The following is a 27552-nucleotide window of genomic DNA, read 5'->3' on the forward strand; positions in this document are numbered from 1 at the left end:
TTATCTTCCCAATGATGTAGTCCACCTATGAACCACCAGACAGAATGTTATGTTCTCTGATTTTGTACAATGTAGCTAAACACAGGTAAAGAACAAAAATTCCATAAGAAAGCATGTAGTTTATTTTTCAGAACAGTTTAATAAAAGCTAATTTTAGAAATACTGTCTTTTTTTTAATGCAGACTAAATTCCCAACAAAGGGGAAAAAACAGCAAAAAACCATATATATATATATACATATATATATATATATATATATGTATACATATATATATAAAATATTAAAATATGTACTTTTTAATAGGTACAGCCTCATTATGTCCATCAAATCTAATGATAGGAAAACTATGACTGCATGTTTAATAATAAGAAATTTCTTAATGGTCAATTTTTTAAGATGTGAAAATTGTAGTTATGTTTAAAAAAGAGATCTTATTCTGACAAATGTAAGGATGAAATTATTTTTCATCTTTATCATGTTTGGGATTTACGTTAAAATTATCTAGTAGGAAAATGAGGAGGAGTCAGGAAAACATGTATGGGAGAATAAATAAAACACGACTGGTCATGGGTTATTAACTACTGCAACTACAAGATGGGTAGGAATTTATAATACTATTTCCTCTACTTCATTATGTTTGAAAGTTTCCATAATAAAAAAATTAATCCAGTGTTAAGACCTATTAAGTAAGACAAAACAGAGGTAGTAGTTCCTGTGGTTTCTACTACTTCTAACTCATAAGCATAATTTTTACAAAGGGAAACTAGATAAAGCCCAGGTTACTGAAACTGCAATGATATACCTAAGCTTTGTCAGCCTGGGTAGGTAAAACATTAAGGCTTCTTCACCTGCTTTTCTTCTTCCATCTGGCAAGGACACCAAGACCAGCTAACTGAAAGCTCTCCATATGGTCTGAATTGGATGACAAATGCTGGCATAAAGAAGGCTTAAAAACACGAACATTCCTAGTCAGTGCCAGTACTTCTCCAGAGGCCCTCTTTTGGAACAGAGGTTGCTTATTTGCAATGCAGACATTAACTATATCAAGAAACACTTCTGAAAAGGTTACTTAAGACAGAAGAGACTGGTCTTGAGTCCCTGGGGGAAATGTTACCTTCACAAAGCTGTTGACAGCCATGATGGCCATGTCTGGCTGACTCTTGGCGTAGTTCATCAAATAAAGGTACACGAGCTTCTTTAATTCCAGATTGTCGGTTTGCATACAGTTCACTACATCTGGAAAGAGAGAGCTAAGAGGAGAAAAGAGAAAAGAAAAATGAAAAGATGTTGGTGTCAAGCCAATGGATAGAACCTGAAGAAATGGCCTTATTTTACAAAGTGATCTGATGCAAGGACAAATGTCCCCACGGCAATAATAATTATCTCACTGAGATGAATTTCTAAAGAAACTATAACCCTGGGTCTCAAGAAAGTCTCTAAAAATAGAGTTTTTACGAAACTTTTCATTACAAAAATTCCTAACAAATAGAAACAGCAGTATAATGAACCCAATATATCCATCACCCAGCTATAAACAAGTATTAATACATGTCCTCAATCCATTCTCCTTCCCTCCCTGTCCCTATCCCATCTAGTTGCTCTGGATTATTTTTTTTTTTTTTTAATTTTTTTTTTAAATGTTTTTTATTTATTTTTGGGACAGACAGAGACAGAGCATGAACGGGGGAGGGGCAGAGAGAGAGGGAGACACAGAATCGGAAACACGCTCCAGGCTCCGAGCCATCAGCCCAGAGCCTGACGCGGGGCTCGAACTCACGGACCGCGAGATCGTGACCTGGCTGAAATCGGACGCTTAACCGACTGCGCCACCCAGGCGCCCCAACTCTGGATTATTTTTAACCAAATCCTAGACATCATATAATTTCACATATAATATTTTAGGACATACCTTTTAGAAATGTTGCTTTTAATTTTTTTTTTTTTTTTTTTTTAATGTTTACTCCCTTTTTGAGAGACAGAGACAGAGTGTGAGCAGGGCAGGGGGCAGAGAGAGGGAGACACAGAATCCGAAGCAGGCTCCAGGCTCTGAGCTGTCAGCACAGAGCCCGACACGGGGCTTGAACTCACAAACTGTGAGATCATGACCTGACCAAAATCAAGAGTTGCACACCTAACCGCCTGAGCCACCCAGGCACCCCTGTAGAATGTTGTTTTGACTGAAGTGTAAGAAGCAAATCATACACATATATTAATTGGAAAAGAGAGGAGTATTTTAACAGCTTTTTCAGATAACTGGATATTCTTTGATACATTGAAGCTAGACAAAGGCTTTTTCTCTTTTGTCTTTTTCAGCACACACATTAATCAGCTTAAAAGTCAGCTACAATGTGGAATCTGAAACCATATCAAACTTTTTAAACTTGCTTGCAATAAGATCTATCTTCTTTCACTTAATGTGAATGGATCTTTTACCCATGGACACTTCTATGATCTATGCACTGGTCATTTAGAAAATATTGGTTGAGTTATGCAGATCCTCCCAATGACACATTTCATCAGAGAACAGTAAATAATACATTAATTCATTTCACCACCAATCTCATCAGAAAAGTCTCTAAGTATTGGGATGCTGTCAAGCTCATAATGAGAGATACAAGTTTTCCAACAATCTAATTTTTACTTTAAAGCTCAAAATGGATCTGTCAGTTTTTTTCTCTAGAAGTGACAGGTTCACTTTGTTCATTTTTGATAAAATGTCTCCCAAATACTGAAGATCTGATTAACTATAATTTGTCTGTCAATCATTCTTTTACTTAAAAATGGTATTCCCAGTTCAAACAATTGGCTTTTTTCCAGGTCAACCAATCACACTATGTTATGCAGAAGTGCTTTATGCATAATTGCTATTTTATCGCATGGAATATTAAAAAGACCTGACTCATATTTCAAGGCTTAATAAAATACATTTTTAATGCTTCAATGAAGAATAGCCCTAAGTGAAACTGCCCTTTTTCCTGGAAGTAAGTGGTGATGAAGAATACAATGACTACTATCACAGTTTGGCACTGCTACCTTGATTTGCACTAAGGCATCAGCAGTGCAAATGTCAACACAGTGAAAAGGCAAATAACACCTAAGTATTACTATAATAGCCTTGACCTCATAAATCCCCCGAAAGGATTTTGGGAATCCTCAGGGGCTTGTGGATAATCTGTACCTATTTCCAAATGGTCTGGCTGAATTACGGGGAGAGCAGGGAGGGTGAGAAAACAGACTTTGTTAACGTTGATTTTCATCTTGAATTCAGCAACTGATTCTAGAGTTGTAGAGTTAAGAACATTGGCTCGAGCCAATTAAAGAACATATGAGCTTCTGCTTCCCGGTACATTTTTATCATCTCCTAAAACTACTTCAGCAACAGATCTGTAACTGTGCCAGCTCTCAGGAGGTTTTATGCTAGATCTGGACGCAAGAAAATCAAACTGGTTTCATTCTTCAAAAAAAAGTCACAGAGTTCACGTAAAAGTAACTATACTTCCTTGTGATTTTCAGTGGGACAAACCCATTCTTATAGGTTCTTTGTTTACAACAGTTAAATGAAAAGCAGTAAAAGCCATAAAATAGGGTATGGGTCTAAAGTGACCGACAGCAGGAGTGATGACCCTTACCTAACATCCTTCCCCACAGTCATGGCAGCAATCACCTTCTTCACAGCCTCCTTCCTCTTTTCTTTCTTTTCATTGTTGAGTTCAGCCTTCAATTCAAAGATTTCTCCTACAAGAAAAGAGAACAAATTGGTAAGATCCTAGGACCAGAAAACTAGAGCAAAATACTACACTCTGTAATAAATAACATGACAGCTGACCAGAGACAGGGCAGCAACTGAAGTAGAGAATTTAAAAATTACAGGATAGGTACAATTCAAATCCCTAGAATATTAATTGACCATTGATAAAGATACCATCATTTAGGTTATGCCAGAGAGGAAGCTGCAATCCAGATCTTAGAAGTGTGGGAGTGGGGAAAAAGCAAATCTCATATCTTACTATACAGGGGAGAGAACGGCGTCTGAGGGATGATCTTCCATCAGAATTTCAAGGTCCCAAGGGAAACAATAAATGTAGGCACGGGAACAGGTTCACAAATCTGTTTTCAAGCCAAAGAGACACTAGATATCAGCTCATTCACCCACTCTCAACTTCACAGATAAAAAACTAAGGCTCAAAGATCAGAGTGAGTCAGTGACAGAGCTGCCCTTAGAACTGTGTCTCCTGACTGCTGAATCCAGAGGTTTTCAACCTTGGCTAGACACTAAATTACTTGGGAGGTATTTAAAAATAATAACGGGCTGCCTGCGTGGCTCAGTCGGTTGGGCGTCCAACTTCAGTTCAAGTCATGATCTCGCAGTCTGTGAGTTTGAGCTCCACGTCAGGCTCTGTGCTGACAACTCAGAGCCTGGAGCCTGCTCCAGACTGTGTCTCCCTCTCCCTCTGTCCCTCTCCTACTCACTTGTGTGTGCATACATGCGCTCTCTCACAAATAAATAAGCACTAAAAAAATAAAAATAAATAAAAATAACAATGCTCAGGCTCTATTCTGGGGCAAATAAATCAGCATGTCAAACAGAACTCTTAGGTTCATATTTTTTAAAGTTTCTCCAAGTGATTCTTTTTTTTTTTTTTTAAAGTTTATTTTTGACAGAGCAAGCAAGTGAGCATGAGCTAGGGAGGGGCAGAGAGAGAGGGAGACACAGAATCCAAAGCAGGCTCCAGGCTGTCAGCACAGAGCCTGATGTGGGGCTTGAACTCACGAACCGTGAGATCATGACCTGGGCCGAAGTCAGACGCTCAACCGACTGAGCCACCCAGGTGCCCCTCTCCAAGTGATTTTAATGCACAACCAGGGCTGAGAATCACTGCTCTAATTAGCACTTTAAGAAGCTGACAGGCTTTAAAGGCCCCATCCTATTCAACTGATCTAACAAAAATGATAATCTTGAAGCTTCAAGAATGGTACAAACCAGAACCATTTCTAAAGGCACAATCCTGAATGAGTACTCAGGCCCCACCCTGGGAAATGCCAGGGATATCATCACTATCTTAAGGACCAGGCTCACCTATCTTCAGAAAACTGGCGCTGAAAGAAAAGGTAACAATCTTCCACCGGTTTTAAAAGAAAGAAGAAAATATACCACTAAGCCTATGAAAGAGAAATTGGCTACTCCCCGTTCAACCTTCCATCTGTACTCTTAAACTCTTCAACAACACTGCCTCATTTTCCTCCATTTCTAGGACTGTGCTTGATGTTCATTTTAACCAGACTTCATTCATCAGTACAGGAACAGTGGGGACAGCAAATTCTGTGATCTATTAAAGCCTCTCAATGGGAAGGATGAAACTGGTAAGAAACATAAAAGTTGACCACTAAAAAGGCTTGTGACATTAAAATCCACTACCAACAAGGCAAACAGATTAATGCTACAAAAATCAGCTTTATTTAATCAACAACTGCAAAAATAGCAGTCAGGAAAGCTGGGCCCTTTAGAGTCATGCTCCTCTCCATCAAGTCCTCAGCTGCCAAATCCAGCTCTCAGGGTTCCCATCATTTACTTCTAGGAACAGTAAAGGACAAGCCACAGGGTTTCAAAAGTCTGAACTGTGAATAGCAGCAGGAGCTGAAGGATCAAAACAGGATGTAACTGAAACTATTCCAATCCTAGCATAAACTTAAAGAATATGTTCCAGTGGCAGCTCTGGTGGGTGTTGCAGGAAGTAAAAGGAACACAGTCTATCCATTTTTTAAAATGTGGTATTTACCCAGCCGTGATTCAATCTGTAGGTCTCAAACTTTTACAAATCCCTGAATAAAAAAAGGTTACCAGGACTCATTACAAAAGAAGGTTTGAAGAGTTAGGGGAGTTTTTTAATTATACATTTTTATGTCAACATAGACAATACCTTGGTCATAAAGCACACAAAATGTTAACAAAAGAAGAAATAAATACCATTTCAGAATGGTAAGACAATCAGAAAAAAAGCTGATAATGAATGACAAAGTGCTAATAGTTTTTGTGAAGTATAGAAAATAAAGAGAGGGAAGAAGTTGGGTGAGAGCCAAAGAGGGCACAAATTATCTCATACATACAAGTTCTTCTATTTTTCTCTTCCTCCTCCCACTAATCAAATCTACCAACCACTGCTAACAGCCAGCAATGGTTCTCAATCGTGGCTACACAGGAGAAAAATGTGGGGTGCTTAAAAAAATCCCCACACCCAGGCCATAGCCCAGACCAATGAAGTCAGGGTATCTCAGGTGGAGGGTCCTAGATATTAGTATTGTTCTACACTTCCCTGAGAAATTCCAATGTGTAGGAAAGATTGAAAGTCACGGACTAGCAGTTGATAAAATTAAGAAACTCACTATGTAGTTCTCTGTATTGTAATAGAAGAGTTTGTTTACCCTGACATAACTCCAAATGACCAGAAGAGGCCAGATATGCTTGCACTTTCCTGAAAACAGCGTATCAAGCAGATATGCTGTTTGCTCACTCTAGACCACCACAGTGTGCCCTCCTATTTTAAAATTAAAAAACAAAACAAAACAAAACAAAAACATTTTTTCAGGGGCACCAGGCTCAGTCAGTTAGGCATCTGGCTCTTGATTTTGGCTCAGGTAAGGATCTCATGGTTTGTGAGATTGAGCCCCAGGTCGAGTCTGCGCTGACAGTGCAAAGCCTGCTTGGGATTCTCGCTCTCCCTCTCTCAATAGAAGAAAAAAAAAAAAATCATTTCAATCTTAAAAGTTGCAAGAGTCCCCAATTGTTAACATTGTGCCACATTTGCTTTATCATATGTTCTATATATTTACATGTTTCTTCCTGAATAATAGTAAACAATAATAGTAAACTGCAGCCATCCTGTCTCTTTAGCTCTAAGTACATCAATGTACAATTTCCAAAAATGATTATCTTATATAACCATAATGCTATGATCAAAATCAGGAAATTTAACATTGACACATCATCATCATCTAATCTATGGACTCAACTCAAAAGTTTTGATAACCTCCTTCATAGTAATTTTACCACCATCCCCCCTCAGGCCAGGATCCAATGATCACTATGTTATATTTTACTATAGTATCTCTTTAGTCTTCTTTAATCTGAAACAGTTCCTTAGCCTTTGTCTTTCATGATAATGACATTTATTAAAGGTTTAGGCCAGTTATTTTACAGAATGCCCTCGGTACGGGGTTTATCATGGATGTTCCCTCATGATTACATTGAGGTTATGCATTTTGACAGGCATAATTCTTACGGGATGGTATGTTTTTCTCAGTGAATGACATCAAGAGGCAAATAATGTTAATGCATCCCATTATAGGTGATGTTAACATCAACTATGTGGTTAAGTTGGTAAATACCAAGTCCCGACCCTGTAAAGTTACTATTTTTTCCTTTGTGATTAGTAATTTGTGAAAGGAAACTTCAAGACTATTTAAATATCTTGTTCCTCATCAAGCTTTCACCTGGTAGTTGCTTTAGTATTCATTGATGACTCTTGCCTAAATCAGTTAAAACTATGATTTATGCGTGTATATGTTATTCAGTGGGTTATAATCTACTACTATGGTAATTTTTTTTTTTTAATATTTACTTTTGAGACAGAGAGTAAGTGGGCAGGAGAGGGGCAGAGAGAGAGAGGGAGAGAGAGAATCTCAAGCATGATCCACACTGTCAGTGCAGAGCCCAATGTAGGGCTCGAACTCACAAACCTTGAGATCATGACCTAAGCCGAAATCAAGAGTTGGACACTTAACTGACTGATTCACCCAGGTGCCCCTAATGATCACTTTTTTTAATGCTCAAATTATCTCAAATTTGGCAAGTGGAAGCCCCTTCAAACCATGCTGCTCCTTGATATGTCCCATCAATTTTTTTTTTTGCTTTCTGGCATAAGATGTTCATGTTCATCTTGTACTTTCCCTTGATGCACCCTGGAATCAGTTATTTCTCCAAAAAGTCCTGATTCCTTTTCCAAAGAGTCCCGATTCCTTTTAGTTGGAAATGATTTTTAGAAACCAAAGGATATTCAGTGTCCTTTGCATCTACTCTGACTTGAAAGAAATTAGGATATTTAATCAGAAACTCCATAGTGTTATGGGGCGCTTGGGTGGCTCAGTCAGTTAAGCATCAGACTTCGGCTCAGGTCATGATCTCAAGGTTCATGAGTTTGAGCCCTGCGTCAGGCTCTGTGCTGACGGCTCAGAGAGCCTGGAGCCTGCTTCGGATCCATGTCTCCCTCTCTCTCTGCCCTTTCCCTACTTGCGCTCTGTCTCTTGCAGAAAAGAAACTCCACAGTGGACACTCAATAAATATTTTCGGAATAAATACACGCAATGAATCAGACAAGATAGAAGGACCCTTGGTTCTTCAAGACTAAACTTAGTTAAATCTGAAGACAGTCAGGAGGCCGAGGCCAGTAAATTACAATGGAAACAAGAAAGATAAATTCTGAGGCAGAGAAGTTATATTTCATCCACTGGAAGAGAGGAGAAAAGGTCCATTTGAGGAGAAAAGTTGTTGAGGAATAAGAGGAATGATAGTTGTGTCATGGTTAGAATGCTTCAGTAAATATAAAGACTGCTAAATACAAAGCACAGAATCCTAATCCTGAAGAAAAGTAAATCTCAGCTTCTCAACAACAGGTTGAGAAGAATGAAACTAGTCTGTTTTTGATAGGAGGGCCATCTATCACACTAGAAATGAGCTATTATTTAGGAACAATTTTACAAAAGATGAGGAGTTTGGATTTTCCCAAGAATCCTTAGTTCCTACCCCACAAATGTAAAAATCAGCATTACATTTCTGATTACAAAGACAATGAGGTTAATAAATTCAAAGCTATTCAAGTAATCCACAGTCTATAACCTAAAAATCATGGAATTGATTCTAAAGGTTCCCGGTTTTAAGTATAAAGAACATATTTAGACAAAGCCCAAATAAAGAATGAGGTAGATCTGGGGCGCCTGGGTGGCTCAGTCAGTTGAGTGTCCGACTTCAGCTCAGGTCATGATCTCACAGCTTGTGGGTTCGAGCCCCATGTCACGTTCCGTACTGACAGCTCAGAGCCTGGAGCCTGCTTCGGATTCTGTGTCTCCCTCGCTCTCTGCCCCTCCCCCACTGGTGCTCTGTCTCTCTCTCTCTCTCTCTCTCAAAAATAAATAAACATTAAAAAAAAATTAAAAGAATGAGGTAGATCTATATGGAGGGATATGAAAATATCAAGTTTCTATGTACTGTTTGCATGAAGTTTGTTAAAGATAAAAATTTTTTAAACATATGTATTAATACTTGCATTTATATGCACAGAAAAAAACTAAGGATACACCCTGAGTTCACCTAAGGAACAAGAATAAGGAGAAAGAGAAATTTCTTTTTTACTTTTTACGTGATCTGTATTGCTTTAATATTTAAAAATATATTTTTTTTAACGTTTATTTATTATTGAGAGACAGAGACAGAGCATAAGCATGGGAGGGGCAGAGAGAGGAGGAGACACAGAATCTGAAGCAGGCTCCAGGCTCCGAGCTATCAGCAGAGCCCACAAACTCGGGGCTCAAACCCACAAACTGCGAGATCATGACCTGAGCCGAAGTCGGACGCTCAACCAACTGAGCCACCCAGGTGCCCCTGCTTTAATATTTCCAAGTAAAAACTAAAAGAGAATAAATGTGCTGCTGCTTCCCTTTCTGCCTTCCTCAGACCTACCCATCTTCGACAAATTAAAATTGGATTTCATCCTTTCACCAAAACAGAACCTCCAAGCCAAAATGAAGTGCATCCCAGCTCTATCTATATTTAAAAGCCCATCCTTTAATAATTTATTCAAATACACTTTTCTGTACAAATAGTAGATCCCCAATGAGATAGTCCACAATATGCATGTCTAAAGAGGTCAGAAACATTCTAGGTGGGACGATCTTAAACCACAATTTTTGAAGGAATTCAAACTTAAAAGTTCTTTAATCAAGTTTTCATGCTTACCTTTTTTATTGGTTGTGAAGTACTTGGAGTCAGTCATGGTTTTGGATCTTTAATGTGCACCTACAACAAGAGAAAAAAATTCCTTTATCCAAATTATTGATGTCCAGCAAGGAATTCAACTACTTTTAAGAACATTTATAATAATTTCTGTACTCAAAATTGAGTATTTTCTTCCTTACCACCGTTATTGGTGATTCAAGAGATGCAAAGATAATTAAGAATGTAACTCTTGCCTCAAGGAACTGGGGCAAAATAACAGGCTAAATGGAATGGACTGATAATATGAACCTATTATGGCTTTGTAATTTTATCCATAATTATCTCAACACCTCGAAGATCTAAAGCTAGACCTTTTTGTAAATACATCTTCAATTAGGCACTCAAATATTTAAGATAAAAAAAAGTTTGTTTTGAAAGATCTCCCAATTACTTTCCATTCAGGAAAATGCGATTTACTCCCTACCTCAAGGGACATATCCTGAAAACACATATCCTGAAGCAATGTTAAGGTCAAAGTAGAAAGAGAAAACAGTTGTGCCAACCTATTCACTATTACACTTGAGAAAAGGAATCTAAGAAAAAAAAGACTAAATTAATAGGACAATATTCTTTCACAACAAATATCTAGAGGCAAACATGCCTCATGCATGGATTTTTTTAATTACAGTTTTCATATTTCCAACAATCTACACTTAGCCCAAAAGAATATTCCAAAAGAATAACATTCTTCAATAATTCTTTTGTATTCCAAAAGAATAATATCACTTTACAGTTAAAAATAAGGCCAGAAAAAAAAAAGAGAGAGAGAGAGAGATTTATTCAGTCACTATTGCATACAAAAGAGAACCAGAACTGGCGTTAAAATTTAAAAGATCACGGATCTCAGCCTCAAGTTTAATACTTCGGTTCCAATTCCCAGGAAATCAATCCAGCTGACACATGGTTTTACTAGTAAAACAAAAATGGCATGGACTGGTCACATTTCTCCCTAAATAATGAGACAATGTTTTCTGATTTGAGAAACTCAAGACTTCGTCCAAAGTACTTGGTATCTTTAAATGTATTAAAATTTTCTTTTAATAATATCCCTTCTGCACTCAAAAACATGTATCTTCTTCCTTACCATCATCAACAATACTTACTACCAAATTTAGGACTGATGCCTGGCACCTGCTCATTACTGTCATGCCACAACATGAGTGATCATAAATTTGGCAAACTTGAGCAATACCACATATGGCAAACAACAGTAAATATGGATCAGAGAGAAAAGACCTAAGCACTAAACAAATCGATGTAATTAAGGAAAAGGAAAAAGAGCCAAATAAACATGAAATAATGAAAACAGCCTGGCTCAAATTTGATCTCTAAAATGTGCCACTTGAACAACCTAAAGGAAATTAGACTCAGCTGAGATCTTTCCAAGTGGCTATTATTTACAGTCCTGATCCTTATGCAAGAGCACTATAGGTTGTATCAGAATTTCACTGAATTCCCTTGTTAAAAGACGCGAGCTAGAACTCACAAACATTATAGAATACAGAAATTCCCATTTTAGGGGCACCTGGGTGGCTCAGTCAGTTGAGCGTCTGTCAGTGTGGAGCCTGCTTGGAATTCTCTCTTTACCTCTCTCTGCCCCTCCTCTGCTCATGCTTTCGCGCTTTCTTGCGTGTGCTCTCTCTCAAAATAAGTAAATAAAACTTAAAAAATTGTTTTGAAAAAAAAAGAAATTCCCGTTTTGATAGTTGTTTAAAAAAAAAATTTTTTTTAACGTTTAATTATTTTTGAGACAGAGAGAGACAGAGCATGAATGGGGGAGGGTCAGAGAGAGAGGGAGACACAGAATCTGAAACAGGCTCCAGGTTCTGAGCGGTCAGCACAGAGCCCAACGCGGGGCTCGAACTCACGGACCACGAGATCATGACCTGAGCCGGAGTCGGACACTCAACCACTGAGCCACCCAGGTGCCCCGATAGTTGTTATAATTAAAAATTAACCTGTAACAGGGGCTTGCCTTCTGCAGTATTTTCATAATGCCTTTCTAGAAAAAATTTGAAGAATGTTATAATCATTTAATCCATTTACAATGTACACTAATTTTGAAATGGGCAAATTGAAGAAAGGGAGTCCTTCACATAAAAGACCTGGAATAAATCTGAAATTATCACATAATAACTTACACATAAAAAGAGAGAAACGGCTATACAGAAACGATCACTAGAGCCTAACAGGAGAGCCATAGCTCAAGGCCATTATGGCTTAAGATGTTACTATGCCTATTAAGTCCAATAAGATCACCAAAACTTAAAACTTGTTTAGGATTTACAAACAAAATCTGCTTGGAACTTTTCATACTGCTTGTTTTTGCTTTTTAACATTTTATTTATTTTTGAGAGAGAGAGAGCGAGAGCGAGAGAGAGCACTCATGCTAACAGCAGAGAGCCCGCTGCGGGGCTTAAACTCACAAATCATGATGGGAGCCAAAGTCAGATGCTTAACCGACAGAGCCATCCAGATGCCCCCCCATCCCCCCACCCCCTTGCCCGGTTTCTTTGAAAAGGGGCACAAAAATTGTTGTTTTCTCAAGATCTCATATTCATATACACATATTTTAAAAAAAAATTTTTTTTAAGTAACCTTCTTGCCCAGCCTGGAGCCTACCAAGGGTCTCGAACTCATGACCCTGAGATCAAGAGCTGAGATCAAAAGTTGACCGCTTAACTCACTGAGCCACCCAGGCACACCAAACATATTAAATTCTTTTTTTTTTCTTTTTGAGTTTTCCTTATTTATTTTGAGAGACAGTGTGTGACCATGAGCAGGGGAGGGACAGAGAGTGGGAAAGAGAGAATTCCAAGCAGGCTCTGCACTGTCAGCACAGAGCCTGATGTGGGGCTCGATCCCATGACCCATGAGATCACGACCTGAGCTGAGACCAAGAGTCAACGCTCAACCAACTAAGCCACCCAGGTGCCCCACATATTAAATTCTGAACAGTTTTAACCACAGTCTGTTAAACATAAAACTAACCTAGTCTGAAGTTCTACCTTTATTAATGACCCACACATTTAACTACCTCCCTTAAATTTCATTGTCAAGGAATATATTTCCCTATTCGTTGTGAGCACTGTGTTCTTAACTAGAGAATAACATACCCACCCACAAAATTTCAGGGAAGAGAGTCAAGTAATCTTAGATCCTAAATTAAGAATCTCTGCTCTTAAAGAAAGGAAAAACCTATCACTCTTAGTTCCTGCTGTTGGAAAAAACAGTAATGAAACATCTCTTACCCATACTGGCAGGGACACATTGTATTAAGTCAGTTCCTGCCTTAAGCCAAAAGAAAACTCCAAGAAAAATGAAAATAGTCTAAACAAAAACAAGTGGAAAGAGGTGGTAGTTGCACAACACTGGGATTGTACTACATGTCACTATTCACTTTAAAATGGTTAATTTTGTTATGTGAATTACACTTCAAAAAAATTACATATGTATTTTTTAAAGGAGATAATCACAAGCCAGGGATGAACATAAGCAGATTCTCCAAAATACAAGATGGTGAAAAATGTAGCCTGCATTAGAAGCCAAAGAAAAAGAAGCCAAGATAGAGCTGAAAAAAATAGGGAAAAAAAAATCAAATATTCACTGAAGAGCCTCAAAAACCAAGCTCTTCCCGAAAAAAAAAAAACAAAAAAACAAAACAAAAAAAACCACCCTTTTTTTTGTTCCTACAGGAGAACTCCAGGAAAAAGCAAAGGCATTATGGAGTTTGAACTCACACTACCTTTCCACCAGATCAAACTCCACAAGTCACTGACTGTTCTGAAGGCCTGTGGTTTGGCCTAGGGATATTGCTGAACAAGGAAGCTATCACAGGGAAAGCACACAACCATTCTTACTTGACCTAGCCTGGAGTGTGGTGTCACTGCATTTCAGAGAAAGCTTCCCTGCACAGGATTACATATCTGGATTTAACATAACCTAGTTTCTCCCAAATATAGGTTGTGAAAGACCCTTCTCTTTTTTTTTTTATTTTATTTTTTTTAACGTTTATTTATTATTGAGAGACAGAGCACGAGCAGAGGAGGAGCAGAGAGAGAGGGAGACACAGAATCCGAAGCAGGCTCCAGGCTCCGAAGTGTCAGCAAAGAGCCTGACTTGAACTCACGAACTGTGAGATCATGACCTGAGCCGAAGTCGGTCGCTTAACCGACTGAGCCACCCAGGTGCCCCAAGTCCCTTCTCTTCTATTCCTCCCTCCTTACAGTCCCCCTAAAGAAAATAAGGCCAGAAAAAAATTAATAGGGTCTCAATTTCAAATGGCTCTCTGGGAAATGGCGGCTAACTTAGACTTGGTGAGGCCACTAAGTCCCTTCTTTTCACACAGAGCTGGGCTTTACAGTTTGGTGCTCACAGCAAAAAAAAACGGCAGGAGTTAACCTAATTATAGAGCAGAAAGGCCATTCGGCCATCTTTTATTACAAGTGTGAAAGGTGCTGAGATATTTCAATGTCTCAATAATCAGAAATTTCAATGCAAAGATAATAGTGTCTTCCATTATCATTTAGCTCATAAGAAATCATAAGACATCTAATTACAATAGACACAAGATGTGACTTCTACTTAAATACGTCAGACTACCAGTACGCCTGGGTAGCTCAGTCAGCTGAGCATCAGACTTTGGCTCAGGTCGTGATCTCACTCATGGTTTGTGAGTTCGAGTTCTATATCGGACTTGCTGTCAGGGTGGAGGCCACGTTGGACCCTCTGGCCCCCCCCCTCTCTGCCCCTCCCCCACTCTCTCTCAAAAATAAACATTAAAAAAATGTCAGACTACAAAGTAATGTGTTAATATTATACAGTAAGAAGTTCAAAAGGTTTACATCCAATTCTTTTTTTTAAGTAATCTCTACACCCAGCATGGGGCAAGAGTAGCATGCCCTACTGAAGCCTGCCAGGCCCCCTTTACATCCGATTCTTAACTGAAATACCAAAACTCTGGAAAATTTAAGCCTAGAAGTAAAGAAAGAAGTAAAGGAGAACGTATCATATCTAATTCACTCCTTGTCCAGCTTGGGTCAAATCCGTGCATAAAATGTAATATTTTAAAATATGGATAGTGGGGTGCCTGGGTGGCTCAGTTGGTTAAGCGTCCGACTTTTGATTTCAGCTCAGGCCATGATCTCACGGTTTGTGAGTTTGAGCCCCACATCAGGCTCCGCCACTGCGGAGGCTGCTTGGGATTCTCTGTCTCCCTCTCTCTGTCTCAAAATACATAAATAACTTAAAAAAAACAAACAAACAAACAAACAAAAACACCTTTTTTTGAATAAATTAAAAAATAAAATAAAATATAGATGTTTAAGGGGAAAAAAAGATGGAAGAACTGGGCTTTCTTGAGTCTGTCTCTTAATTCACAGAATGTTAGCTTTGTGTTAATTTTACCACCCAACTTCCAGCGAGGCTGTCCGCAGAACACGCTATCCTTTTGCTTCACTGGGAGTTTAAACTGTCAAGATACCTGCAAACAGTTCTCACCTCACCACCACGCTTAGTCATCATTGGAATGTGTTACACGTTTTCTTGTACAGCTGCATCTCCTTCATCTGCTGCTTTCTATTATTATTTTAGAAGTGTACCCTGAGGCTAAGCAATACAGGCATACCAAGCAGGTAATTAGTCACTTAAATTGTTCCTCATTGAGACCACCCTCGTGGTCATACGGCCTTTTCTAAACTTACTGTGCTTTACTTCTTTTAAACCACAATGATTAACAGTTTCTGGCATTTAAGACACACTTCTTTTAAAAATCCGTTTAATGAAGCAGCAACACTTTATGTGCTCAGCTCCATAATGAAACAGCCAGGTGAGATCATTAACATCCCCGCCGCCCCCCACCCCCATAGAAGACTGCTCCTAAAACAAACAGCGTGAATAAATTCTTTCGATTCAAAGAATATGGAAATAACAGGCTGTTCCAGTTTCTTTACCTCTGGCTTAATCTACAGCCTTTCTCAAACCAGATCATTCCTGCTAAGCCCAGAAAGAAAAAATTCGGGGCTAAGATTTATCCCTACTTGCTTCCCCCACCTCACATCGGGTCTGAACGTTTCTCCTCCCTTCCCCCCAAGTGTCAGGAATTCCTCTTCTGCCCCAGGTGGTCAGGATTCTAGGGATATGTTCCTCCATTACAAGGTGGGAGAGAGGTGTCGCTTATCCTCACATTACGGGAGACGGGAGAGGTTCGCCCATCAATGGACAAACCTGTGGGGGGAATCCCTTTCCCCTTCTGCTAAGCTGGACACGTCCCACCTCTGAGTGAAAGACGCCAAGCGGGAGGAAGGAAGGTTCTCCCCTTTGGCCTCCAGCCTCTACCGGCCACACCCCTGGCCTCTGGCCCCAACCCCCCGACCTCGAACGTATCTTCCCTCAGGTGCCCCCCAACTCCCAGCGGCCACACCCGAGGATTCCCTCGCCCCGCCAGAGCGGTGGAGTCCCTTTCTCCAACCCTCTTCCTCACAACGGTCACACCCGACGGCTCACTTCATACTCAACGGTCACGCTCCTAGGGTTTCCTCTTCCCCCCGCCAGTGTCCAAGTCAACCTGGGGTCTCCCCCCAGCAGTGACGGACGCACCCCGAAGTTAGCCGCCTTGAACTCACCGGAGGCAAGGGCGGGGGTGGCGGCAGCAGCCAGAGAGCACGGCCCGAGTGGTGTTGTAATGGTTTCCTGCACGTCACGATTCCTTCTCCAGGTCTAAGCCACTGCGCAAAACCCACTTTGCCAGAGACAAAGATGGTGGACAGGAAACTCTGACGTCAGAGAACCTCGCCGCGCACCGTCATCCCCGCGCGCGGCAGAACCAGAAAGGCGGCGAGCTCTGTCGCCTTGGAGACGGACAGGCTTTCCCCGGAGACTGGATACTGGACCCAAGAGGGAGTTCAGTGGCTATACAGAGGGATGTATTAAACAAACTGTCGTTCTCTGGATTTGTTTCCTCGCACAGTTCTCTAAAAACTCTCCCATAGAAACGGTGAAATATCCTGTTGGAAAGCAGGATGAGATGGCATCGGATCTGAATTTCTGATTTCAAACCCCTGTCTTGAGAATGACTGGGAAAGTTCCTTAATGTCTCCTTAACCTTAGTCTTGTCTGTGAAAAGGAGCCAACAATCTATCTCTTCTTGGCTTGGGAAGTTTCAGTGGGATAAAGTAGGTAAAGCACCTGGCTTGTAATAGGAGTGCTTACACAATAGTAAGTTACTTTTGGAAACCGAGACCTAGAAATCTCTGTACCTGTTTCTTAATTTTGCTGTGAACCTAAAACTGCTTCAAAAATAGTAAGTCTTTAATTTTTATTAATGTGGAGAGTGAGAGTGCCTGGCGCAGTAGCTGAGGAAACCAAAATGCAAAGGAGACTGCGAAGTAGAAAAGGAGAAGGAAAAGCTGGTGGCTATAACTTTTTAGGATGTTTTTAGAGTTCTATGAAAGTAGGAACATACTAACCTATTCGCTCTTCTATCTCTGCGACCTAGCCCCCCTCCCCTCTCCAAAATTTGTTGAATGTGTAAATGTATGAATGATCAACAGTATCACTTGCTAGAGAGAGGAGGAGGAAGGACTGAAAAGCGTCCAAGGATTTAGCAATGTAAAAGGTCATCATTGCTGGGACCGTCAGTAGAAACAGAAGGCAAAAGCCATGCTGCAGAAGTTTGAGGATAATGGAGGTGAGGAAATGAAAACAGGAGTTACAAATAACTCCATAAGAAAATGTGGCTGAAAAGAGAAGATATATAGGATACTGGAAAGAGAGAATAGTGAGGATTTTTTTAAGTTCTATATTGATACATTTTCTTTTTTTTCTTTTATTTTATTTTTTTTTACTAATATATGAAATTTATTGTCAAATTGGTTTCCATACAACACCCAGTGCTCATCCCAAAAGGTGCCCTCCTCAATACCCATCACCCACCCTCCCCTCCCTCCCACCCCCCATCAACCCTCAGTTTGTTCTCAGTTTTTAACAGTCTCTTATGCTTTGGCTCTCTCCCACTCTAACCTCTTTTTTTTTTTTTTCCTTCCCCTCCCCCATGGGTTTCTGTTAAGTTTCTCAGGATCCACATAAGAGTGAAACCATATGGTAGCTGTCTTTCTCTGTATGGCTTATTTCACTTAGCATCACACTTTCCAGTTCCATCCACGTTGCTACAAAAGGCCATATTTCATTCTTTCTCATTGCCATGTAGTATTCCATGGTGTATATAAACCACAATTTCTTTATCCATTCATCAGTTGATGGACATTTAGGCTCTTTCCACAATCTGGCTATTGTTGAGAGTGCTGCTATAAACATTGGGGTACAAGTGCCCCTATGCATCAGGACTCCTGTATCCCTTGGACAAATTCCTAGCAGTGCTATTGCTGGGTCATAGGGTAGGTCTATTTTTAATTTTCTGAGGAAACTCCACACTGCTTTCCAGAGCGGCTGCACCAATTTGCATTCCCACCAACAGTGCAAGAGGGTTCCCGCTTCTCCACATCCTCTCCAGCATCTATAGTCTCCTGATTTGTTCATTTTGGCCACTCTGACTGGCGTGAGGTGATATCTGAGTGTGGTTTTGATTTGTATTTCCCTGTTAAGGAGCGACGTTGAACATCTTTTCATGTGCCTGTTGGCCATCCGGATGTCTTCTTTAGAGAAGTGTCTATTCATGTTTTCTGCCCATTTCTTCACTGCGTTATTTGTTTTTTGGGTGTGGAGTTTGGTGAGCTCTTTATAGATTTTGGATACTAGCCCTTTGTCCGATATGTCATTTGCAAATTGATACATTTTCTTTACACTATTTTTAGCAATACCATGAGTTCAATGATCTTTCCTACCCATAGGACTTCAAAATCTCTATCTCTAGCCTTGACCTTTTCCCAACTTTTCACCACCAAATTGCCAACCACACTTATGGAAAATTCTATATTTATGGCCCACCCAAATTAAGCAAATCATGGGATGAGGGTTGCTGTAAAACCTGGTTCCAGTTACAACTCCCAAAAATCAGAGGTGGATTCATAACGAAGAAGCCACCAGAAAAATCTTAGAGACTTTGATTCATATGCCTCTTCTATTCAAAACCTTTCAACAGCTCCTTTATGCTTAATATGTCCAAAACCTATCCTTCCCCCAGTTCCCCGAAGCTCTATGCTCTTTAGTTTTCTCATCTATAAAATGGGGAGATAGTAATATTTAATCAAAATATTGTTATAAGGATGAAGGGAATTAATATATGTAAAGCACTTAGAACTATGGCTGCACATACTATGTATGTATTTACTGCGTGATCATCTTGATAAATTACACTACATTCCTCAAGCCAGAAACCTGGGGTCATCCTTGATTTCTCTCCTTTAATTGTCACATCCAATCCATCTCCAAGTTGTCAATCTACCTTCAAAATAAATCTTTAATTCATCCAATCCCCTCTATTCCACCTCATTAATACAAGCCACCATCACCTCTTGCCTGGAATACTAGAAACCTCAACTTTTCTCCCAACCATTATCCACACAGCAGCCAGTTTTGTTCTGTTTTGTTTTGTTTTTTAAGTTTACTTGTTTTCGAGAGACAGAGACAGAGTGCAAGCAGGCGAGGGACAGAGAGAGAGGGAGACACAGAAACTGAAGGAGGCTTCAGGCTCTGAGCTGTCAGCACAGAGCCCGACGTGGGGCTGGAACTCATGAACTGTGAGATTATGACTTGAGCTGAAGTTGGACGCTTAACTGACTGAGCCACCCAAGTGCCCTTAGGTTTTAATTGCACTTATTTTGAAGTATAACAAACATTTTACAAAAAGTGCACACATTATAAATGTAAAGCTCAGATGAATTTTCATAAAGTAAACATAAGCACATAATCATTACAGGGTCATCTTAAAAATACAAACCTCATCGTGATTCTGGCATTCTTCCATGAATTCCCATTGCACTTGGGCTAAAATCCAGTCTCTTTCTCATGGCCAGAGTCATTGCATGGTTTGGCCTCTACCTCTCTAACATCATTTTATGCCTTTCAGTTACTCTTCATTTTTCCTTTTGCTAGCTATTGCAGCCCTCAAATATGCTAAACTCTTTCCCATCCTAGGGCCTTCACAAATACCGCTCCTTCTACCTAATACTACCCCCTCCTCCCGCAACTCCTCACATGGCTGGCTTATAATTTAGGTCTTGGTTTAATTGCAATCTCCTCAGAAAGGCACTCTGTTTACCCATTCTAGAAGGTTCTGCACTCCCAGCCCACACCACCACACCATCCCAGCCCTCTCATTCTATTTACAAATTGTATCTTAATTTATTTATTATCTCCCTCCTCGACTAGACTGTAAATTCCATGAAGGCAGATACAATTTGTTTTTATTACTACTTTATACCCATCACCCAACATAACGCCTGACACATAAAAGTTGCTCAATATTGGGCACCTGGCTGGCTCAGTAGGTTAAGCATCCGACTCTTGATTTTGGCTCAGGTCACGATCTCACTGTTCGTGAGTTTGAGCCCCACATCAGGCTCTGTGCAGACAGTGCGTGGAGCCTGCTTGTTATTGTCTTCCTCTCTCTGCCCCTCCCTTCTTGCTCTCTGTATCTCTCAAAATAAATACAAATAAACTTTAAAGTTACTGAATATTTATTAAATAAATTACCATCCACAGGCAGAGTACTAAAACTAGCATTTAAGACCTTCCATAATCCGTCTAAATCTATTTTCAACATACTCTCTACTATTCCTATTTGTGCCTCTACAGTTAAAGCAAGCAACAATTTGTTCCTCCTATCCACTCCATGCTGCTCCCTTAGCCTCAAAAGTTCTGTCACCACTACTAATACTTGCCCCAAATGTACTTATCTTTTGACGTCCACCTGATTCATAAAACTTTCTCAGTGGACATCTGTTATGATATGAGGTACAGAATGTACCAGGTTACATCATTGCATTAAAGAGCAACTGGCAAAGGGAAGTGGAAATAAAATATGAGGTTAGAAACAATGTTCTTGCCTTTGGTTATGCAGGCCAATAAGGGTGTTCTGTTTAAACTGGTTAGCAGTGTGTATTCCTCCCAGCTGATAGTTATCTCTTCCTCTAAACTCACGTCATATTAGCCTGTCTGATGGCTCTGAATACCTCTTCACATAAGTGCACTTTTTATGTGTCTTATCTATTATTACATTATAAACATGAGGGTGGGATTTATGATGAGGTGGTTATTTGTTGGCTGTAATAATTGACACTAACTATTTTTGACTGCCTTTTCCTTGTGCAATTTCAATTTACTTTTGGGGTATTTTCAAAGACCGTTAATCAAGATGTCTTGCCCTCTTCCCTGAAACAGAGTGGAGAAGACATCTGAACTAAGGTAGGGCAATACAGTTTGCATTCTAAGTACAGTGGCAGAAATTTGTTGAAGCTCATTCATTTTAACAATGCTGCCTGGGTGAGACTTTACTAATTCTTGCTAGAGACATCCAATAGGACTGTAGTTCCTGTCCTTTTAGAGCTGGCTTTCCTCATTTTGTTAACTACTCTATATATTTCCAATATTTTTTTTAGTTTAAATAGTGGGCTATTTCTTTTGCTAGTAACCAAAGAACCCTAAAATTGATACAAATGTTTAGCCAATTTCCCACTTGTCATAGTAGATGCCGTCTCAACTTTGTCTTTTTGTTGTTTAATTAAGAAAAGCCTGCATATGGGTCGCCTGGGTGGCTCAGTCAGTTAAGCACCTGACTCTTGATTTTGGCTCAAGACATGATCTCTTGGTTCGTGAGATTGAGCCCTGCTTCAGCCTCTGTGCTAAAAGTGTGGAGCCTACTTGGGATTCTCTCTCTCCCTCCCTCTCTTTCAAAATAAACAAACTTAAAAGAAAAGAAAAAAGAGAAGCCTGCAAATAAGGGCTACCATTGTTAGAACACCTAATACGTGTCGGGTGCTTTATACAGATACATTATCTCTAGTCCTTAAAATTCCCTAAAGTAAAATATCTTGTATCAATGTGATTTTCGCTGGCAGGTTATTTGGTGGAGTAAAAAAAACCTTTTAGAACTATAATTAAGGTTAACTTGCAAGATTTTATTGAAACAATTAAACCCAAATCTTGTTTTTGAGAGTTCTCATTATGCAAACCAATTATCTTTATACCACAAGGTCCTCTAAAGCAGTGAATACATTCTATTCCTATCTATTTAGCACAGAAGTGGGGAGGGGTTGAAGAAAGAGGAATGGTTAAACGTGAAAAAGCAACTCAAGAGAGGGTAAGTTGCATATGATGTAAAAGCCCTTTGCTAATTGTAAATTACACTAAGTTTGGTATACAGTGAAAAGTACCATCTTCCAAGCGTCTCCAGTTGATTCTAGTTACAACTCATCAGGATTCCTCTTAGTCCTGTATTCACATCGCTGTGACACATCCAACTGTATAGGAGAGTAGGAACCATTTTCATCAAGTGTGGCAAGTGCCTAGTTATGCTTGAACGTAACTACGCCTACAAGACAGTTAACCTACCGGCTAGAATGGAAAGTGACCGTTCCAAGTTCGGAGGAACATCAGGAACCTTTCTCATTCTCATCTTTTTTCTTTTTTTCAAATTAGCGGCAATAAGGCTAAAGACTTCTATCTCCAGCTGCAAATCCCTCCTGGGAGGGCCGACTATAAATTAATCACCACGCCCGGCGCACACAGAGAGAACTTCCGTGTGTCCACATTCCCATTCGTCCCCCCACCCTTAACTAAATCGCCCAAAGGAACACAGGCCTCAGCAGCAGGCTCGGACTCCTGGCTCTGGGTGCCAGACGTCGCGCGGCGCCCCAAACACCTTTCCAAAAAGACCTCTGCAGAGAGATTCAGAGGTGTGGCTTCCCATCGGGGATGCGATGCAAACCTAGCTAAGAAAAGTAAATCGAGCTGAGAATCCAATTCCAAGCCAGACCTCCCCAAATCACTTCTTTAATTTCAGCGGGAGCGGAAGCGGAAGCGGAAGCTCCGGTGGGGTCATAGAGTTTGCTCGTTCCGGTTTCCGGGCCACGTTCGGGGCTAGAGCGCCTCCCGTCCGCCAGCCATCCCAGTCCCCAGTGGCTTCTATTTCCGGGTGCGGCTCCTGTCATAAAGCGGGGGCCTCTCTACAAACGTGGAATCGTGGGTCCTTCGCGCCTCGCCGGGGGTCAGCGCGCAAGGACGGTCCCTGGCGGGGGTACTTCGCAGCCAACGGCTGGAGCCGGTCTTCGCGTACCGAGTCCGCACTGGCACCTCTAACCCCTCAGAGCTAGCTGGCTCTTGAGCCCTCACGAGTTAGAGTCCCTGATTCGCAGCCTCCAGGGCTGCAGCTCCAGAAGATATCACTCCTTCGCCCATCCCTGTCCCCATAGGCATGCTCTGCCCTGTGAGGTACAGCATTTGACAGGTCACCCCTACCCCACAGACCACTTCCACCCGCGTCCGCCTTAACTTCGTTCTTAACCTCCTTAGTTTGAGACCCCTCCCTTCTGCCTCCAGAAGAGGTCTTTTTCCCCCACTTCCGTGAAAAAGGAGTTTTGGGTCTCTTGCAGAAAGATTACCTTTAAGACTGAGCACCCATTTGATAAGGAAAACAAGTTCATGCTTACTAAAGAGTTTGTGGGCAAAGTGAAACCCAGTGCCCACAGGAAATTATGGCTGAGCACGGGGCTCACATCACAACTGCTTCTGTGGTGGATGACCAGCCATCCATCTTTGAGGTGGTAGCACAGGAGAGTTTAATGACAGCAGTGAGACCTGCTCTTCAGCATGTGGTCAAGGTAAGGTGTCAATTCTCTGAGAGTTTTTAGGATCTGGGTAAAAACCAAACCAATAATTATAATTCACATCCTATGGTTTAACGGTTATTGAGTCCATGTTATGTGTAGAGCCCTGTACTGAATAACCCAGCACTTCAGGGAGGATAGGGCAGACCCCAAAAGAAGTGCTCATTTAAGCCTAAAGTATAGAATTTAGAAGAAAAAAGGGGAAATGCAAATACAATGCATAGTAATTGTGAAATGGAATGAATTTCATTTTATTAATTTACTTTGCTTTAGGTTCTTGCAGAATCCAATCCTGCCCACTATGGCTTCTTTTGGAGGTGGTTTGATGAAATCTTCACCCTGCTAGATCTTCTGCTCCAGCAGCATTATTTGTCCAAAACCAGTGCCTCATTCTCTGAAAATTTTTATGGCTTAAAGCGCATTGTAATGGAGGACACACACAAGCTTCAGAGGTTGGCCATTGCTGGTCTCCCAAAGCAGCAGCTTTGGAAGTCAATTATGTTCCTGGTTCTTCTTCCCTACCTGAAAGTGAAGCTAGAGAAGCTGGTTTCTAGCCTGAGAGAAGAGGATGAATATTCTATTCATCCCCCTTCTTCCCGTTGGAAACAGTTTTATAGAGCCTTCCTGGCAGCCTACCCATTTGTTAACATGGCATGGGAAGGCTGGTTTTTTGTACAACAACTTCAATACATCCTAGGAAAGGCTCAGCATCACTCACCACTGCTGAGGCTGGCTGGTGTTCGGTTAGGTCGACTTACAGTTCAGGATATACAAGCTCTGGAGCACAGACCAGCTGAAGCCAGCATGATGCAGCAACCAGCCAAGAGGTAAGGCTTTAACATTCCCCCAAATATTTCATTAACATATTCTAAAATCAGAACCAATTTTATTAAATCCACCTTCCTCTGTTCACTTTGAGGTATTTTGTAAACGCAGACAAATTCTCGTGTCCATAGAACAAGAGTGGTAAACTTCCTGGTAAACTTCCTGATCACACTAGCTACATTTTTTTTTTCAACGTTTTTTATTTATTTTTGGGACAGAGAGAGACAGAGCATGAACGGGGGAGTGGCAGAGAGAGAGGGAGACACAGAATCGGAAACAGGCTCCAGGCTCTGAGCCATCAGCCCAGAGCCTGACGCGGGGCTCAAACTCACGGACCGCGAGATCATGACCTGGCTGAAGTCGGACGCTTAACCGACTGCACCACCCAGGCGCCCCACACACTAGCTACATTTTTGTGCACGCTTGCTGCGTGCGTCAGGCCCTGTGCTAGGTGTTTGCTTTACGTACGTTACCTCAATCCTCATCACAACTGAATGAAATAAATTCATTGTTCCATTTAACAGCTGAGGAAACTGAGCCCTGATACTGAAGTCCTTTGCCAAGACCACATGGCTGGAAGGTGGCAGAACTGAGATCCAAGCCTGATCAACAGTTCTCAAGACTGTGTCTTAACCACAATACTATACTGCTTCTAGTTAGTGTTTGTGGTGTCCTACAAGTTCATATTCCTCAATATTGCTAAGTTATTTTTTGTTAAGAGCGTTGTTCCTTTTTCTGGATATACTATCTTACACACACACAATCTACATAATCAGTCTAATTTCTTTCTTAAAACACAAAAACAAAGAAGACCCTAGTCATTAAATACAAAGTTTAGCTCCTATACTCCCAAAAGACTGTAGGTCAGAAAAAAGAAATCATTTAGAACAGATACTAAGGAGACAGTGCCAATCTAGCAACTATTGAATCCCCAAACTGAATCGGTGATTCTGATGAAGAGTGTAAGAACTATAATTTTAGTACCCATTCTGTGATGATACCTACATAAGCAGTTTCTCCTTTTGTCTCCTCGTTTTGTTCTCCCACCAGTGTTGGTGAGAAGATAAAGTCAGCTCTGAAGAAAGCTGTGGGAGGTGCTGCCTTATCCCTCTCTACTGGCCTTTCTGTGGGAGTATTCTTTCTGCAATTCCTTGAGTGGTGGTACTCATCTGAAAATCAAGAAACCGTCAAATCGCTGACTGCCCTACCTACTCCGCCACCACCTGTACACCTGGACTACAATTCTGATTCTCCTCTGTTACCCAAAATGAAGACTGTGTGCCCACTGTGTCGTAAAACCCGGGTGAATGATACTGTTCTTGCCACCTCTGGCTATGTGTTTTGTTATCGCTGTGTGTTTAATTATGTCAGGAGTCACCAAGCTTGTCCCATAACAGGTTATCCAACAGAAGTACAACATCTAATTAAACTGTACTCCCCTGAGAACTGAAAGGGATTAGCATTTTATCTCACAACATAATTACTGCACTATAAGGCCACAGGACTGATTTTCAGCACAGTATGTAGCATCGTTTGATACTTCTCATCCTCCACTCATAATTATATGGACTTTAAATAACTAGAGTTGACCCCTGAACATGTGTTCACCGGCCCCCTACATATAACTTTTGAATCCCCCAAAACTGAACTACTAATAGCCTACTGTTGACCCGAAGCCTCACAAATAGTCAATTAACACACATTTTGTATGTTAGATGTATTATATACCGTATTCTTGCAGTAAAATAAGATAGGGAAAATACTAAGATTAAGAGAAAGTACCTTTATACTGTACTTTTTTGGGGGTGCCTGGGTGGCTCAGTCGGTTGAGCATCCGACTGCAGCTCAGGTCATGATCTCGCAGTTTGTGAGTTCCAGCCCCGCATCGGGCTCTGTGCTGACAGCTCAGAACCTGGAGCCTGCTTCAGATTCTGTGTCTCCCTCTCTCCCTGCCCCTTCCCTGCTCATGCTCTGTCTCTGAGAAATGAATAAAAGTTAAAAAAAAATTTATACTTTTTACAGTACTGTACTATAAGAAATCCGAATATAAGTAGACCTACACAGTTCAAATTTGTGTTGTTCAAGGGTCAACTGTATATGGATTTCTTTAAAAAGATGTATCCATTGATCTTAACCTTTTAACTTGCTCTCTAGATTCCTACTTAGAGTTTACCAAGCTTGTTAGAATGAGAATCAGGACTGACAGGAGACATGAAGGTCAATGTACAGGACGTGGATAAAAGGGGATAGTTAGTACAGAAGCTTTTCCTTGAAGAACAAGAGGTATAGAAGCTCTCAGGAAAAACCCAAGTTAGACCTCATAAAGTGGGTAGTGAATAGGTAGCAGCCTTCTTCTTGAGAAAAGAAAGCATTTATCTGCCTATGAAGAAGATATTTTATCAGTTTGCAAACAATGTGAAACATAGACCTGCTCTTTATAGACATACTTAGAAACACTTTAGAAGAACAAAAAGCGCCTTCCATATACTGTGATCCACTTAAGTAACACCTGTTATAGTTTATCAACTTTTAAAGAAGATCCCTTAATGAGCCATACAGATGGGAAACTGGTTAAAGAAAAGTAGGGGTTGAGTGTATATTGTTGTCTGAAGATTTCAGTGTGAAAGCAAATCTAATTAAGAGATGAACTAAAATACTGATCTAACTTTGTGCAAAAGAATCTTTTAATAAGCTCTTTCTTCTTGCTGTTAAGAGTCTGCAAAATGGGCACAAATTATTCTGGCTATTAGTAAGTTTCTGTGAAATGCTGAAACAAATTTTAAGAATAAATGTTTTTGGCAAAGAGCTGTTCCAAGTTGTCATGATTATGTGGAAACTTAAAGATTACTGAGGTGTTTAAATTCAGACCACCTTTGACTTTGAGGTATTTTTGTATTGAC

At 40.5% G+C, this 27552-nt stretch overlaps 2 protein-coding genes across 5 annotated transcripts in view; one reads left to right on the forward strand and one right to left on the reverse strand.

Annotated features, from left to right (window-relative positions):
- Positions 1 to 16839, reverse strand: part of AP2B1 (adaptor related protein complex 2 subunit beta 1) — a 125283-nt gene extending 108444 nt beyond the window's left edge. For 2 of the 4 annotated variants that reach the window (XM_058704307.1, XM_058704305.1), the window contains exons 1-4: positions 16670 to 16839; positions 10008 to 10067; positions 3631 to 3736; positions 1116 to 1251 (exon numbers count right to left, since the gene is read on the reverse strand). In XM_058704307.1, coding sequence (XP_058560290.1) covers positions 1116 to 1251; positions 3631 to 3736; positions 10008 to 10044 — 279 coding nt within the window. In that variant the 5' untranslated portion in view covers positions 10045 to 10067; positions 16670 to 16839. Of the gene's footprint in view, positions 1 to 1115; positions 1252 to 3630; positions 3737 to 4008; positions 4109 to 10007; positions 10068 to 16550; positions 16646 to 16669 lie in introns of those variants that run through there. The other 2 variants (XM_058704306.1, XM_058704308.1) reach the window with 2 other exon arrangements.
- A 6226-nt stretch (positions 16840 to 23065) lies between these two features.
- Positions 23066 to 27457, forward strand: PEX12 (peroxisomal biogenesis factor 12). The gene is made up of 3 exons (XM_058704309.1): positions 23066 to 23821; positions 24101 to 24654; positions 25703 to 27457. Exons 1-3 carry the CDS (start codon positions 23696 to 23698, stop codon positions 26100 to 26102), a joined length of 1080 nt encoding a protein of 359 aa, XP_058560292.1. The 5' UTR covers positions 23066 to 23695; the 3' UTR covers positions 26103 to 27457.
- The last annotated feature ends 95 nt before the right edge of the window (positions 27458 to 27552 follow it).

Source organism: Neofelis nebulosa, chromosome 16, assembly GCF_028018385.1.
Source record: "Neofelis nebulosa isolate mNeoNeb1 chromosome 16, mNeoNeb1.pri, whole genome shotgun sequence".
NCBI classification, from domain to species: domain Eukaryota; kingdom Metazoa; phylum Chordata; class Mammalia; order Carnivora; family Felidae; genus Neofelis; species Neofelis nebulosa.